Below are 16,750 nucleotides of genomic sequence, written 5' to 3' on the forward strand. Positions count from 1 at the left end.
TTCTTTAATGATACAGCCCGCACATGAAAAAATTGGGGTTATAGACTCACACTGGATTGTCCATCAAACAGTCCCGTCGCTTGATTGTTTTAGGGGAATAGTTTATTTAATTAGCTGTATTTTTTTATTCATCTGAAGTTTATCATAAAGTAGAGTTGTGTATATGTGGATGCTAAATTACATTTTATTGGTGTTGGGGTTGGGGTGACATGTTGTATTCGGTTAGAAGGTTAAAATTATGTTTATTTGGACAGGTGAAGCTACAAATGGAAAAGCGCCATGAAAAACATCATAAAACCACTCAGATAGAATATAAAACATCATAATGAAGCAAATACTTTGAACAGAGGAATATTTTGTTGAATATCGTGTTTTTTCTTTATAATAAAGTCATCCTATTATTGTGACGAATTTGAGCAAACGAATCGCAAAATGTGTTTTTGTTTCGAAAAACAAAACTACATAGAAAACTAGAATTGGAAATCCCGCTTTTGCACCCTGCATCGACCACTCGAGCAAGATGTGCAGGATAAACCTGTTGACATTAAGCGTTTGAAGAACATGGTAACCAAGTGCTAAGGACAAAATCAGATACACAACAAACTAGAGTTTAGACGACATCGAACACTGATTTGAATTCGAAAATAAGAACAAGCCCTTTATGGCTAGAGTACTCGACTCTACTATCCGATGGCTAAGCATCCATCAAGGCTCCGTATACATAATTGTCAAAATACCCGCCACCAATGCTCGTCTCTTATAAAGCTCACAGGAAAAGGGAGAAATAGTAGGAAAAACAAAGGTCGTACTAATCTCATAACTACATCCTGAAACGCCTCATACCACACAATTTAACGACCCCAACACCTATATTGAATGTATGTCAAATGTCAATGGTTCGAAGCTTCAATCCGTTAAGCCTGCAAATGATTCGGATTGATAATTGGGGCAGAAGTATGGTGTGTTCCTCATACGAACAGTTGCTCGAGATTATAGATGCAGCTCTAGCCCCATCACCGGATAATAAAACGCGGACTCATGTACTGCTATAGGTACCCTTTTGCAATTTGTTCCTCTAGCTCTTGAAATTCAAATGCATCATCAGCAGTGTATTCCCCTGAAGCCGAAATATGTCAGCTAATGTTTGTATCAAAACAAACGAGACATCCCTTAAAATACACCACTTTTAATTTTCAAATAAGGAATTTAATTCAACGGGAGTTGAAGGAGAGAGGCTTTACCGATTGAGTCTCTTCGCAAAGCCGTTAAATGAGCACAACTGCAATACAATTTCGTTAGATTTAAAATAAATAACGTGCATGATTGTTCAACTTATAAAGAAGTTATGGCCCGTTTGATAGGTGGTAATAAAAGGTAGTAACGGGAAAGAAAACTAAAGTAAATTTAGTTGAAAAATCTCTTGGCTACCTTGATGGCTATGCTCATCTAACTTCAATCATCCCATTTTCTTCATAAAATTCATTCCAATGCATCACCATGGAAAAGGTGGTATTAAGTGGTAATGGAAATTTTATAAACAAAAATATTTTTTTGTGATTTAAGTTTTATTACCATGGCAGTGAGAAGAAACTTTCGATAAAATTTTACGCTATAAATTATTCTCATTACCACCATTTAGTACACTAACCAAACGGGCCGTTAATGTAATTTAAAGAGTACAACAATGGAAAAAACTTGTTACCGACACATATGGGTCAGTAACATTATCATTCATGAGTAGTTAATTTGCGCCATATTATTATGATATTTTAACTAAAAAAGAATGTTTCTTATGAACACATTAGATTATACAAAATCTCTCGTGACTCGAAAAATATATAAAAAAAAAAACTTCAATATTTTAACATAAGTTACCTTCCAAGAGCCATGCCCAAGTCTGCACACAGGGACCGAATGTAAGTACCTTTCGAACACGTGACTCGAAATATTAAATTTTGCCTGCATTCATATCAATGAAATTAGTATGTTTCAGTTTCTTCTAATTAGTGAAACTATCCTGCCTCACCATTTTTTTCTTAAAACATTATTTAACTACCAACATGCACCAATAGGTTTATTAGTTACCTTCTACAGAAAAAATTTCATGAAGGCTAATGGCAAATAGTCTTTTTCCTACGTAAAGCATCATCTAATTATAAACATCTGACTATTGGAACAAAACAATTCATAAAAGATTGTTCTAGACAGTGGCATGAAAACATGGTACTGGATACGGTATGACATGCACAATCTTTTACTGTATTTACAATTGGTTGCCTCGACTTCTAAATTTATATGGATCGCGTAATGATAAAGAGACTCAACAAGTTGAGTAACACTAAGAAGATTCAAGCTCACTATCATTTCCCAGAAGTTAATGTCTATATTCAGTAAGAAAACTTATCGAGCTCAAAAGTCAAAACGCGTGCTTGGCTCGACCGCTTGAGCTCAAGAAACTACATATTCATAAGCATTTTAAGTCAAACTAACAAGATCTCAAGCCAAGTCCAAACTTAAATTGGGCCCGCTTAAGTAGGTCAATAACCAAGTTGAGATCATGTAATTTATGACACAAACTATTTCAGAACGCCCATCATGATTATGTTGCCATATTTTTCATTTTGGGTAGATTTACTTTCAATTTTCTCCTCCACAAATTAATTATTTGAGTCATTAAATTGATGCAATCAAAGTGGAGAGAGCAGGACTTAAAGCTTTCTTGAAGTCTAGAATAAGTTTACCCTTATGCAACTAAAAAAGGTACAATATAATGTCAAAGAGCCATACGTTATTGCTTTATAGGCATGTAGCAAGAGGAATAGTTTGGCCTTGTCAAACGTCATAAGCAACTTTTTTGCAACTTTGAACTTCAATTTTTCTTCGAGGAGTTTTTTTCGAGGAACCCACAATCAAGATGAGTAGTAAACTATTACAAATGGGGCAAGACTACCCCCATTGTAACATAAGCCTGGGGCTACATGGGTGAAATCCAGACCCCATATAATTGAATGAGTCTCGAGGGTAAGGCGGGGAAGAACTGAGCACTACTACATGGGATACAATGCTATGACACAAAGTCTCAAATCTGAGATCTAATCTTTTACATAAGGCACTCTGAACAATCTTGCAATGGCCAAAGGATAGGCCGAAGCACTTAAAAAGAGAGGATGAACAGAGAAGTAGTTGAACACGTGATCTTGAGATCATAGGGTACAAACCCCACAAAGTGAATACTCAATTAGGGAAGTAGTTCAAAGTTTGAGAAATTCAATTTCTTGACTACCAATCCAACTTTGGTGGAAAGTGCATGTTACCTGTGGTCCAAATAAGTTGCAATGTATTTTTTTTGGGTCATCACAAATTAGTTGGGATAATTCCTTATAGGGAAAACTTTACCTACAAATCCTCAAAATCTAAACCAAACACACTCCATATAATCCCACTTTGATGCAATATATGAAAAACTTTAAGCATGAAGCTTATCAAGAAAGACAATCAGAAGGTACCCTTTTAAAGAGCTAAGTTTTGACTAACCTGTCTTCCAAGCTGCGTTCTATGTCAAATTGAAAAATTGAAATTCGTCGAGGTGAAAGTTCAATGCTTTCTCCTCTCCTTGCTTTCTCATACATTTTTTCCCCACCAACCTGAAAAATGGAGGATCTTAAGATAGAAAAGAAAATTTTGTAGCTACAATATTATATAACATATGCATTTGAGAGAACATCAATGAACCAGCATTTAGAATGAACAAAACCATCACTTCCTTCAACAATAATCCACTATAGTAATGCCTAAGTCTTAAACCTAAATTATGGGGTTCCAAGACAAATCAATGTGAGAGCTTATCAGTGACAATGCATCTTTCCTTCTATCAAGAACTAATCTAATGATTATCAACAAATATTCTCCTTTTCCATTCATTCTTATTGTTGTCATATGGGCTTGGAGTCCTGATTTTTCATATCATTATTTTTGCTCGAGTAATCCAAGTCATTTTTGGCCTACTTTATCCTCTTCTAAGATCACCAAATTCCAACTTTCCACTTCTTGTGCACTTTTCAATCATCTTTGCACATTATCAAACAAAAGCAAATGGTTCCCTTTCATCTTGTCAATATTTACAACTCCAAATCTCTATGTTTTCATTTTGAATTCTACCTTTAGGGTATGTCCAATCACCTCATCTTCCCTTTATGATACTTTCAAAAAGCATAATAGTGCTAGTCTTATGACAATACAGTAAATTTTTCCTTTGAATTTAGTAAAACGTTTTTGTTGCACAAAAATGTAGTTGCACATCTCCAACTAAACCAACCACATTTAATCCTATTATTTCCATCTTTAACAGTATCTCTATTCCTTTGGAAAATGACCCCAAGTACTCACAAGACACTTAGGGGAGCTCCTTGGTATCCAACTTTATAAACCACTTCTAAGATCAAATTAAATGCATTGGTGTTATCCTGTTTTTAAGGAAATCTACCCACCACAAAGATCATAAAAGAACAAAACGAACTCCATATATCTCATTTCTACACAATCCTAAAAGAAGGTTGGGACATTAATTCCAATGTCACTTTTCCCAGCCAAGATCCTAGACGGGGAGATCCCATGTCTGATTTCTTTTCTACATGGTGTAGAATACTAAGGAATTCAAGGTTCAGCTTAACCCTGACTTCAACTTAATCCTAGCCTTGGGAAGATGCACATCACTAATCAGGGTATTATTTAGAGAATACATTGAATATCCAAAAGGAAGAGACTAAATGAACTACTATGACATTTCAACCCAGTGTTACCTAATTTGCTAAATACTCTTTGAATATCGAATTAGGAAAAGCAAACTGCGGTCGGTTTAGGTTTATTTCTATCCAATTTTGGGAGAATTGCGAAATCAAAAGGGGGGCAGGTAAAACTGTTTTCTTTTTATAGAACACCATCGTACATTCGTACTCATAATGCTCCTCAAGACCATCTATATCCTGTTTTATCAAAAATAATAACACAAAAATAAAATGAAATAAAAATAAAGAGCTTGTATATCATGCACTGAATTATTGGGTGTGAATGAAATCAAAACAGAGGTTAGTAAAAGACCTACTTTGATTGCAGAAAACATAGGGGGCACTTGCCATATTTCACCAGTAAACGATGCAGCAGCCTTTCTTATGTCCTCATCCTTGATATGTTCCCATGGTTCGCGCTGTATTACCTAAAAGATAGAAACATTTGACTATTCATAAAACCTTTTTCAAACAAATTCATTCTAGTAAAAAAATAGCAGTCCAGGAATAGCTACTAGCTAAAAGAATAACATAAGCATGAAGGCTCGTCAATATTGCAGCTCCACAAACAATAACTTTGCAAAGCAAAAGATTTATGAGAAAAGAAGACAATACTAGGTACTCTTAAAAACAATCTACTTCTATAATGCAACAGAAAGTTCGCCAATCATCAATTCAAAAATCGTTAATAGTAACACCAACATACAATAAATCCATCATCCCAATGCCATTGTAGCTCCAACCTAAGCTCCCACCAACATAAACATAGAAAATAGTATCTTGCACCCAGGGGCACGTAGTGGCAGGTGGACCCAAAGGCAGTTTTTTGCTTTAAAAAACCACCTTGGTGAAAAAACCCGGTCAGATGCCATTTTAAGCACAGAAATAACAGGTAAGATACAAGAAAGAAAGCCCTATCTACAAGTTCATAACATGTAAAACATTAATATGTGATCAGGATAAATTTGCAAGAGTCAAGAAGCTTCACTATGTGGAATTCCTATTGGATGATACATATGACAAAAGGTGATAGAAAAGGTCAGGAGAACAGTCTCTTAACTAGTTCATGACTGCAAACGCCTGACATTTATCAAAGCTCGACATTCTATTTAATATTGGTGTTATTGCAGTGATAGTAAAAAAATTAAAAAAAAATAAAAAGAAAAAAACTCTATCCCCTCATCCTAACAAGAATGTCTCTTTGACGCAAGAAAAAAGCGAATCAAATGTATAACAGTATGCCAAGATAGCATAGTGAATTGAGTAACAGTTTAGGTTTGCTAAGTTGCAAGTATTACTAATAAGCCTTTCAGGATGAAGTCAAGATTTTTATTATCAGCTTAGGTTTTAGTTAAAGCAAGCGACACTCAGTTTGTTATCTGAAATATGAAATAAGAGCGACACTTTCTTTTCCCCCTTTCTGAAATAAGACAGACCGGTGAATCTGCATCCCATGTGGAAGTTGCCTCGCCCAAACGGAAAACTCCGCTGTAACCCTTGATCATGCCTTGATATCTGCAAATATATTAATTCAATTCAGAAACAAGCAACGCGTAAAAAAATTACATTGATGTAAGATCAGATGACCAAACGTGGACCAGATAAAATAATGAACCAAGTTCGAAACTTCACTTTTAAAAATTCATCCTTTTCAAAACTAACCTGTCAACCAACTTAGTTGACTTCCCAACACAAACAATCAGCAAGCCAGTAGCCATAGGATCCAGAGTCCCTGCATGTCCTACCTGTAAAATGCTTATTAGAGGAACATGAGCATACGATGTACAAAATAAAAAGGCTTGCCTTTTTAATTTTAGTCAAACGACGCAATTTGCCACAGACTGTAAATGAAGTCCAACCTGTACAGTACAAGTGTCTTTTTAGTATCTATTTCAATTGACGGGCAAATTAGTTTATTGCGCAATTTTAGCTTATTTTGATACAAATAAAGGGTTAGGTGGTCAAACCAACCACTGCTAATATTTAGTAAACTAGCTGGTTGAAACAGCTTATTGTAATAAATAAGCTGTTTTTGAACAAGTTGCTCATAGCAACGGGCTCAAAATCAGCTGGTTAAACTTGTTAATAAAATCAGCTTGTCAACTCAGCCACTGTAATAAGCTATCAGTCATTTGTTAAACGCCCTTTCAATTGAAGTCATACAACTAAAGATATAAGGTACAGGGGTTTATTTTGAGGTAGTTATCTTTTTGGAGTCTTGTAATTGGAATCATAATTTGAAGTCCCATTAGCATCACAATTAAGGAGTTTATATCAATTAAATGGTCACTATGAACAAGCAAGACCTCTCACCAAAATTAAGCAAATCATACAACTATATGTCAACATTCAACAACGCAAGGAAGAGGAAGCAAAATACACAGAAAATCACAATCTCTACTTTACCCTAATTCACCTGTTGCATAATGTCAAAGAACTTCAATTCTACAAGTAAAGGGGAATCAAAAAGAAAACAATCAACACAAGACACATAAAATCAGAATTTCAATTTACATAGATAATACTACAAACATCAAGCCATTGAATTTGTTATATGTGCATCTTCAACGTGAGAGTTTTTCATAGCAAATGTAGCAAATCCAACAGGACGGGAGAAAGTAATAAATGAATAATCATGATAGAAAAGAACTCTCACCCTTAGGCTTGTTCACCAAAACAACAGTTCCAGCAGGACTATCCCATTTAGGAGGCAATCCAGAAGTCCTAGAAGCCAAAAATGGCTCGGCTACACCACAAACTTGAGAGTTCTTACTGGGAACTTTCTTCAAACACTTGAAGAACTCTTCTACCTTCTTCTCAGATATGTCCTTACCGCCATCCTTTCCTACCTCATTTTTTTCTTGATTACTCATCCCATCTTTTCCTTCCTCAAAGAAAATCATTCCTTTATCTTCCTCACCCTTATCTTCCCTCTTCTTCCTCGACTGACGGGCACTCAAATTCGACTGCCCAGGTTCTAAAAAAGCCTTATCTAAACACTGATCAGGAAAATACTTCTTCTCCAATTGATACACCATTTTATAATGCTTATCCTTCTCCCATGGAAAAGCTAAAGTATCATAGAAATACAATTCTTCTTCCCTTTTATGAAGTGTTCTTAACTCAACTACTTCAGGTTTCAACTCAACAAATTCCCCTTTTTCTCTTATCTTCCTTCGTTCATCATCAGAATCAGAACCATACATTTTCTTCTTCCTCTTGCTGTAATACTTTCTTTTAGATTTATCCATTTCTTCCAACCCATTAGTATTACTTTTATTCTCGGTTAGTTTCTTGTCAACCCAGTCCTCAAAACTTGATGGGTCCGAGTCAGAATCGGATGACTCAGTGGGTGGTTTGGAGTGAGGAGAATGAGGAAGCTTTTGATGAGGATGTCGAGGAGCAGGGCGAGAGATAATCATATCGTACTGAAGAGGATAAGGAGTGGAAGAAGAAGAGATGAATCTTGTTGTTAATGGAGGAAGGAGAGAAAGAAAGCATTTTGTGGGTCGGCGTGGAAAGCGTTTCGAGAAATGGATAAGGACTGAAAAAGGGAGTACTTTTGTAGCTGCGGCTGCCGCCATGGATGCTCCTCGAAGTGTTGTATTTGTATCACTACAGTTTTGTGTTCAGCTTTGTACGGGAAGCAGCCAATGTCAAAGGGGTTTTTGGCTATATCGAATGAGAATGGGAGACTTAAAAGAGTAATTAGGTTGTTTGTTTGGAACAACCATAGAGATCTTGTCGTGTTAAGTGTGATGTTTATCGTATTTCGTATCAAATTGTATTATGCTAAGTATTATTGTGTCATTTTAGTCACTAAAAATTAAGTCTAACTATGAAAATTATGTCATGTTGGACAGTCCATGTAACATGCCTACTTTAAATTGTATTGTATCAAGTCATGTTGTGAACAGTATTGTGTCGTGTCGTATTGTACCTTGGAACAAGCAGAACCATGCCTAGGCAACCCGCGTGCCATCTTTACTTGGAAGGACTTTGGGAGAGGGATAGGAGTTTTGGGTTGTGAACTACCAAAAAATGTTTATTTGAGGGGTGGAGAAGTTGGGGGTAGGATGTGGAATTTCAATTTGATAGTAAAAGTTGCACCAAAAAAAGTGTGTACTAAAGATGTTAATATTGGAAGTGAGATTTGAGAACTTAACTAAAATGACATATTATGAATTGTCATTTATACATATAAATGTCAAGAAGAATTAAGAATACAGTTGGTCTTGAACGAGACGGCCTCATAATGAGACCGTCAATTTGGGCTGACCCAATTCGCGCGTGTAACAACCTGGGCATTTTTTTTATTTTCTGAGCATTTCAATTTTGATCTTAAAGGTATCAATTTTCAAAATCAATATCTTTAAGGTCATAATTGATAAATACCCAGAAAATTAAAATGTTATTACACGCACGAATTGGACCGGCCCAAATTGATGGTCTTATAATGAGACCGTCTTGTCCAAGTTTTTGTGTTAAGAATATAGACTTGAAATTATCAGTCACTACAAACTAAATCCTTAACAATTTTCATTACTTAATTTTACTACGCACAATTCAAGTCATCACGGGGGCAAAACAAGCACATCCTACTACCAGTCACGCTGCGCCAAGAGCACCATTATGCGGGTTAAGCATAATATGACAAGCAGTCTGCAGGTTGTACCTATGAAGCCCGTATTTTTATAATAGCTACTTGAATTTAAGAGTCCTAACTTTACATCAAAAAAGAGTCTTAACTTCAAGTTGATTGATTCTTATTTTGTGTCGCAAAATAGCAAATACATTGAATTAGTAGAAATATAGATGGATAATGAATTACTATTTACTAATGTGGTTAGTAATATTAGTTATTCAAATTTAACTTGACTTAGAGTTGCTTGATGATCAAATTTGTTTAACTTGTGCTTGTGTAACTTGTGCTTCCTCATTTCTTTATATCAACGGCAAAAAGAAATACAGAATTTGAATCTTAACATTCGATGATTCTTGGTACCCAACTGAATCAAAACAACAATCTTCCTGTAGTACATGTTCTAGTTATTATGAGACAAATCACGGTAATATTCACGCTTTATCTTCGTATACCTATAAAAACAACTCAACGAAATAAGATGATGGAATATATCCTCAGATCTAGGTAAGATCTTCGAGATGGAAGGATATGATGAAGCTGGAGACAAATCTTTATCATGTCAAAGAAGAGCTCTTATGATCTAGGTCATTTGAAACTGACGAAGCGACTTGAACTCGTTGAATGACAAAACCAGCTTTCTTACAGGTCTCCACTAGTAGCTCAACTTGCGATTCTCCATCTGGGCAAAATGCAACAACAGCCCCTCCACTGCCCGTAAATTTTGATGCAGCACCTACCTCCCGTGCTACTTCCACCATCTTTAGATTTATATCACCAAGAACATCATCTCCAAACATACGTCTGCAAAATCGCAACATATGAAAACTATATTATACAGCTAAACTCTTTTTCCAAGGCAATATAACCTGCCTTTTTCTAAAATTCGATTAGTTATTCTCTTGCTCAAACTCGGCAGCCAAATTGATGTTTAGGTTGTCCAAGTCATACAATTTCCATGTAAGTATGATTTTTTCTCCAATTAGTTACACTATTTCCACTCCTGTCGGGTGGACAAGAACATGGGAATACAATAGTACATTAGTATACTCGATGCTTCATAAATATATGCCCAAAGCCCCAAACATAGAGCAAAGTCACTGTTTTACACGTGTTTTTCCCTTGCAAAATATTTATATATTTGTACCACTATATTACAACTATCTCAACTGCTAATGACCTAATCAAGATATAACAGGTTGATGCCCAAATGCATAAAGCTAATGTCATGATCTTGGTATTTTCTTAAAAAAATCCAACTTATCCATGTGGTATCCAATTATCATATAGTTTGCGTCCTCCGATGTTTGTGAGAATACCGACATCAGTTGGTAGTTGGCACTCTTAAATATTCTTTTCAAATTTCTCACAATGTATGACAAATTGAGACCCTGTTCTATATGCCTTACGGATTGTTTCAAAACAAGGAAGTTCGGATAAGGCTCAACAGGAGTCAGTTAAATTAGATAAGTTCGTATAAAAGGGCGACTAAGGGCCAATAAATTTAAATAAGTTTTGATTAGTCACCCTCAACCAAGTTCAATTCACATATCCAATAAGCTCTATTAAGTTTCAGTAAGGGCCATTAAGTTAAGATACGGGCTAAAGTTCATAAATAAGTGTTTCTAAAGTTTAATTCACAACTGCAATAAGCTTAAGTATGTAGCAAGTCTGATAAAGGCGCTACAAAGGACAATAATTTCGTATATGGGATAACAAAAGCCAATAAGTTCAGACAAATTCAAATACGTTCAGATAAGCCATAAAAAGCAAAAGCCTTGGCCAAAGTATTTAGCGCATAAGCAACACGTGAAAAATCCATGAATTACAATATGAAGTTATGAACAATGCATACTCTTACCTGCGAAGGTCAAAATTGTGATTCATCAGGGATGCCAGTTTGGCGTAGTCCTTTTCGAGTAAGGCTTGTCTTCCCTCCACAGCCAAATTAGCAACTTCATTCACTGTAGATCGTATGAACTCATCACCATCTAGCCATCTTCGCCTCACAGTACTATGCACCTGTCCGATGTAATCGATAACTTTATCTCTTCCTTTAAAAATGAGGGGAGCTAGTACTAATTATAATATTTGGGCCCAAGGCAAAATCATTAGGGTTTCAATTCACAGGCTTAGAGTTCTATTTTCAGAGGCTTGAAGCCGAACATGAGTAGAAGCCCCAACAATTTACCATAGGATGTCGGACCTCGCTCTTCAAATCAGAGCCTTATGATTTCTCTTTTCTTCGCCTCATAGAAAGAGTTCGATACCGAACAAAACAAAAATGATCTCTGATTGGGATCAGCCATTCCAGGTCGAAATGGATTCTGGAAATCCTAACCACACACAACACCATAAATTCTGAAAAAGCATGTTCTCCTAAAGAATATGAGCGCATTCTGTGCACGTCCTCATACAATCAATAGAGGCACAGAGAGGAATGGACATAGTACAAACTTAATATTCATATAACAGTCACGTAATACATCCACTAATACAGTACAAAGCTACAAATAACCAACTATTCTCAATATCACCGACTCAGCATTAGGGGAATGGTATATAAAGTATAATAACAGCCAACGATAGCTTGTTTGCGTATAAATGCATACATGAGACGAGACCTTCAGAGGTTCGGGTGTCATTTTTTTAGTTTGCATAATAGACTTAAAAAGTATGAAAAGACAGGAGAAACGAGGAGGTGTGGAACAAAGATGAGTCAAGCCTAGTGCGAAAATGCAGTTTCTAGCGGTGATGAGGTAGCATTAAACAAGGGTGATGGGATTATCTTACCGCCAAATATGGTCAAAACCATGGGATCTCCCCTTGAACTATCCTAAAATGTGGTTTTCAAACACATTTACGGTACGACTAGTATGGTTCAATTGATTTGAAAATCTTTACAATGCGGCCTTGTTTTGGCACCATGGCACAAGACCTGGATATCACTATCAACATTAGACAAAGATAAATAAGTCGTGCTTACCTTTCCAGAATCACTAGGATTTTCAGCATATATGAGGTATAGAGGAGGAAGTAGACTAGTATCCATTGGTATGTAAATACCATGTCCCAATTCATCCATGTGATTTTTGCTGAAGTCCTATAGAAAAGGAATTCAAGTCAAAAAAATAAAAAGATATATGATAGGTTGCAGTGAAAGATCAGATAAATGTTTATACCATAAAAACGAGTCCACCATAAACTTGTGCCACCCGGTCTTGGAGACCAGCAACAATTCCAAGCTCTTTCTCCGCATCCAAAATAAGATTAGGCCTCTCTTCCATTTTCACCAGATGCCTAACTTTATAGAAGTCAAGCATACAGTTCAGGGCAGCACATACAATGGCACTAGAACCGGAAAGTCCTGTCTGAAAGTCAAAATTAAACTTCAGATGCATAATGTGGCAGACTAAACATAACTTCATACATACGCAACGACACAGAGAATGAACAAATTAAAAAAACCATGTCAAGAGATTTAATTCACCTGTCGAGGAATATTGGTTTCATATGAAAGAGTGAAACTCCTATCGTGAAGATCCATTTCTTTTCTTTTGCAGTACTTGTAGAAGACCTTACAGATGGCCATAAGCAAACGTGCACCGCCATAGAAACCGTCAGACTCTAGACGGTGAACCTGCCACCAAACTTATAAGCTACTTTTCCAGTTTGAACAGAAAATGACAAGCTATACTAGTATGAGTATCAAACATATCTCATTGCAGTTGTAGAACTGAATTTTGGTTGTTTGAAAGAAGGAAATTTGCGCTACTAACATATCATGAGTCTATTGACCAATGCGCAACTTGTAGGGCTGCTAAAAGGTCACTGCAACAAAGTCAATCAAAAATATCAACTAAAACCTAACTAGAATACCAATATAAACTTCAGTTTTAATTTTCTTATCAAGATGTTATGCTGAATGAGTTAGCAGAAACCACAATATAAAAAGCACATGTAAAAGGTTGGAACATAAAGAAGATAAATGCAATCATACGGATAGAGAAAAGTATTAAGGAACAAGTATAAAGACAATTCACTAACTCATTGGAGGAAGAAACAAAATTAAGTCTTCTTTTTGGCAATTAAATGTCTAATTAATAAAGCTTTATCCAGTGACGAAATCTCACTAATTCAATTTTATATCATTAATTACTGCATTTCTTTCTTGTAACAGTTATTCCAGGCTATCCGCTACTGTAGTACATCAGCCATATTGCATTAAGGGAGGTAGTAATGGACTCCCATACAAGGCCAGAAAAGGGGTCTCATCTTAATGGACGTATGGTGAGCATTGTCATGACAGAATTCAGCTCAAAGAAAACAATTCGCCAGTTTTTAGAATGACATTAATAACATCTCCATAAAGTCTCAAGCACCTAATTACAAAAATCTCCATTTTCCCATTCATTTTAGGATGATGGGATATGGACCTCAACAAATGAACAAATGTATTAGTTGCAGCCTAAAAGCCTCTTTCTAAAATCCACTCATTAAGATGTGGAACATATTTGATACCATTAGAGAACAGAAAACCATGGAGTCCCAATATTTCTTTCACAAAAATTGCAGTCATACTAAAAGCAATATAAGGATTTTTGAAGCTGATAAAATGACAATATTTCATGAGATGGTCCACCACTCTACCACAGACTTGGGCTATACATTAGAGGAGGTCAAAGTTATCTAAATAACTAAAAGGGACAAAATTTCAACTCCCTACTTTTAGTTAAAAACTACACTTTAACCATTTAGCCACAACTTTTTATTGTAAATGTAAAGACAATATTTTGATTGTATATAGTAACGAAAAGAATCGGGGGGGTGAGAGCCTTCCACAAAGGATACGGTGATCTCATCCCAGACTTAAAAAGGGCATGGGTAATGGTTGTAGTAATTCTGTACAAATTTGGTGGGATGCTTTTTCTTGTTGACAAACGTGGCAACCGTTAACATATCGACATATTTATTTCCTCATGCCCACCCAAAACCAATCTAGAGCAATCTTCAAGTATGTTCGTAGGTCACCGACATGCCCATCTACAAGATAATTATGATATTCTCGCAAGATCACAGGTATGGAGGAAGCGTCTTTGGACAACACGATCTTGCTCTATACTAAGTTTTACCATCCTTTAGGGCTGTGATCTTCTAATCCTCTATGTTGCACAAATATAAATGAGTACTACTTTTTCCTTCACGGTTGCTAATTGCCCTATCAAGTCTGTGATGTGTCTTGAGGATAGAAGGCTTGGGTGGGTTCATGGCATTCTAAAACATTCGGGACTTTGCGTTCCTTAAGAACCAATCCGAGAGCATAAAGGCATAACATGACATCCATCAACATTGTGTTTCACCATATAGTTGCTAATTGCTATGACCTGTTATAAAAACCACTAAGCAATCAAGTTGAATTGAACTTGCTTCCAACATCAGAATGATAAGACTTTGAGTAGTATAAGTACTCAAAATCTCCTGTTTCTAAAAAAAAGAACAAAATTTTGGTTCTTAGACATAGTTCAAATTATAACCAATGAAAAAATTAAAAAAATAAATTAAAAAAAAAAAAAAACTTGGACTAAATTAAAGACTGATTCATTTTTTCAATTTGTCGAGTGACACTCCTTTAACCACAAATACTGTCATGATAAATGTGAAATGCCACTGTTCTGACACAGCAACAAAATGCTATGTTAGATAAGGAATCAGGATATTAGTATAGGCAGGTTGAACACTCATCTATGCACGTACATGATTTGCCCTATTATTCTTTTTGAACATGATCCTAACTACAATACCACATTAAAACCCACAATTTATTTACCTCACCTATATTTACTCCGCTAAAAGACATGATCCCATGCATACCCCACCAAAATACACACTTTCTCTTTTTCCCTGTCTTGTGTGCAAAATTCTCTTAAGCAACCTCTAGGGGACAAAGGAGTACTATTTTGAAGAAATGCACTGAGAGAAAATGTCACTTTCACGATCAAATGCAATTAAAGGGGAAGGAGAGAATCAAGATGTATTAAGATATTTAATATTTATAGGGGTTTTAATCAAATTACCCAGGCCATAGGCTATGTGGGCGGTAGGCCTAAGCCAAGATTCCAGCGTAAAAATGGATCTCCTAAAAATTACGTGATCCAATAAATAGCATGGACCACAATAATGTTTAAAACCCAATTTCACACCAATTTTGAAAAACACGATCAAAATCAAAAGAACGGATACGAATGACTATTTAAAACCAATGGTGCATGGGATCAAAGCAAAAAAACAAGCATTAAAACCTAAACAGATACAAATAAATGTTAAAAGCATCAAAACAAAGAGAGAGACCAAATGATTAAGAGAATCAAACTCGACGAGATCGTAGACAGGATGAGGCATAATGACGAGACGATCAGACGGAACCAACCGAACAGAAGCCCAGAAATTGGAAATGCTAATGGAGATGGTTTTGCCATTGTAGACATCACTTGGGTTTCCCAGAAATCCGATCCTGGCGTAAGCCTTATGCTCGATAAATTCTTCTTCCTTCGCATCCATCTTCTCCGATAATTAATCTTGAGAATTCCAGATGATTCGAATCCGTATCCAAATCTCTTCGTCCTTTGTCTGGATTTGCATGTGCACCGGATTTATTTCCAAAATAATCGCCCATCAAATCCGATCTTTTTTCAATAATAATAAAATACTCCTTTTGACCATTGCCAGCTTTCAACTGCACATCAATTGTTTTTGCACTTGTTTTTTAATGGTCCCACTATCTATTTTCTCATTTTAATAATTTATTTCTAATTTTTAATTATTCATATATTTTTTTTCTTCAACTCGATTTCATTTTCATTAAATTTCACCTTAAAAGCATGTAATGCTAACTAAAAGAGACAGAGAGACTAATTGTATCATCCCATATTTAGGTTACTCTTAAAAAAAATCTAAGGGAATACCACCCGAAAAGCAAGTAATCCAAAAAGGCCCTAATCACAAAAATGTTACCGTCACATTTAATTATTAGAAATAAATATAACGTTAAACAAACTTCAAAATTAAACCAAAATAAACAAATGTACATTAGTAGGGACTAGGGAGTATAAATTAGTGAATCTCATAAACAAATTCAATCTTTAAAATATTTAAGTAATTTGAACGAAAATAATTTAGATTATATCTAATCTGATTCAGTAACTAAATTCTATGTGAATCTCACTTCATGATCTAAGACGATTGTTAACTTGCAAAAAAAATAGAACTACAAGAAAACAAGAGTGATCACTCTCAAAATCAAGAAATTGAGTAATTTCAACTTCAT

General features: G+C 35.6%; 2 protein-coding genes across 3 annotated transcripts; both read right to left on the minus strand.

The window, feature by feature from the left end:
- Positions 1-463: 463 nt before the first annotated feature.
- LOC130808986 (uncharacterized) lies at positions 464-8,539 on the minus strand. 2 transcript variants are annotated; one of them, XM_057674569.1, is made up of 9 exons: positions 7,441-8,539; positions 6,588-6,643; positions 6,447-6,529; positions 6,221-6,299; positions 5,102-5,212; positions 3,535-3,644; positions 1,876-1,959; positions 1,242-1,279; positions 464-1,117 (listed from the first exon to the last, which is right to left on the minus strand). In XM_057674569.1, the coding sequence occupies exons 1-9, from the start codon at positions 8,366-8,368 to the stop codon at positions 1,047-1,049; spliced, it is 1,560 nt and encodes a 519-aa protein (XP_057530552.1). In that variant the 5' UTR covers positions 8,369-8,539; the 3' UTR covers positions 464-1,046. The 2 variants fall into 2 exon arrangements, with proteins under 2 accessions (XP_057530552.1, XP_057530553.1); XM_057674570.1 differs by lacking the exons at positions 6,221-6,299; positions 6,447-6,529.
- A 1,120-nt stretch (positions 8,540-9,659) lies between these two features.
- LOC130808989 (glucuronokinase 1-like) lies at positions 9,660-16,138 on the minus strand. The gene is made up of 6 exons (XM_057674576.1): positions 15,775-16,138; positions 12,917-13,066; positions 12,609-12,797; positions 12,413-12,529; positions 11,288-11,448; positions 9,660-10,230 (listed from the first exon to the last, which is right to left on the minus strand). The coding sequence occupies exons 1-6, from the start codon at positions 15,982-15,984 to the stop codon at positions 9,984-9,986; spliced, it is 1,074 nt and encodes a 357-aa protein (XP_057530559.1). The 5' UTR covers positions 15,985-16,138; the 3' UTR covers positions 9,660-9,983.
- Between the last annotated feature and the right edge of the window lie 612 nt (positions 16,139-16,750).

Source organism: Amaranthus tricolor, chromosome 3 (assembly GCF_026212465.1).
Source record: "Amaranthus tricolor cultivar Red isolate AtriRed21 chromosome 3, ASM2621246v1, whole genome shotgun sequence".
In the NCBI taxonomy this organism is placed as follows: domain Eukaryota; kingdom Viridiplantae; phylum Streptophyta; class Magnoliopsida; order Caryophyllales; family Amaranthaceae; genus Amaranthus; species Amaranthus tricolor.

Coding starts and splice junctions, on each gene's coding strand:
- LOC130808989 (XM_057674576.1), bottom strand. CDS start 15,984: ATGGATGCGAAGGAAGAAGAATTTATCGAGCATAAGGCTTACGCCAGG. Junction 11,449..12,412: donor ATCCTAGTGATTCTGGAAAG/GTAAGCACGACT, acceptor TACATCGGACAG/GTGCATAGTACTGTGAGGCG. Junction 10,231..11,287: donor CACAATTTTGACCTTCGCAG/GTAAGAGTATGC, acceptor GCGATTTTGCAG/ACGTATGTTTGGAGATGATG.
- LOC130808986 (XM_057674569.1), bottom strand. CDS start 8,368: ATGGCGGCAGCCGCAGCTACAAAAGTACTCCCTTTTTCAGTCCTTATC. Junction 5,213..6,220: donor CATGGGATGCAGATTCACCG/GTCTGTCTTATT, acceptor TCTATCTTTTAG/GTAATACAGCGCGAACCATG. Junction 1,960..3,534: donor GAACGCAGCTTGGAAGACAG/GTTAGTCAAAAC, acceptor ATATGAATGCAG/GCAAAATTTAATATTTCGAG.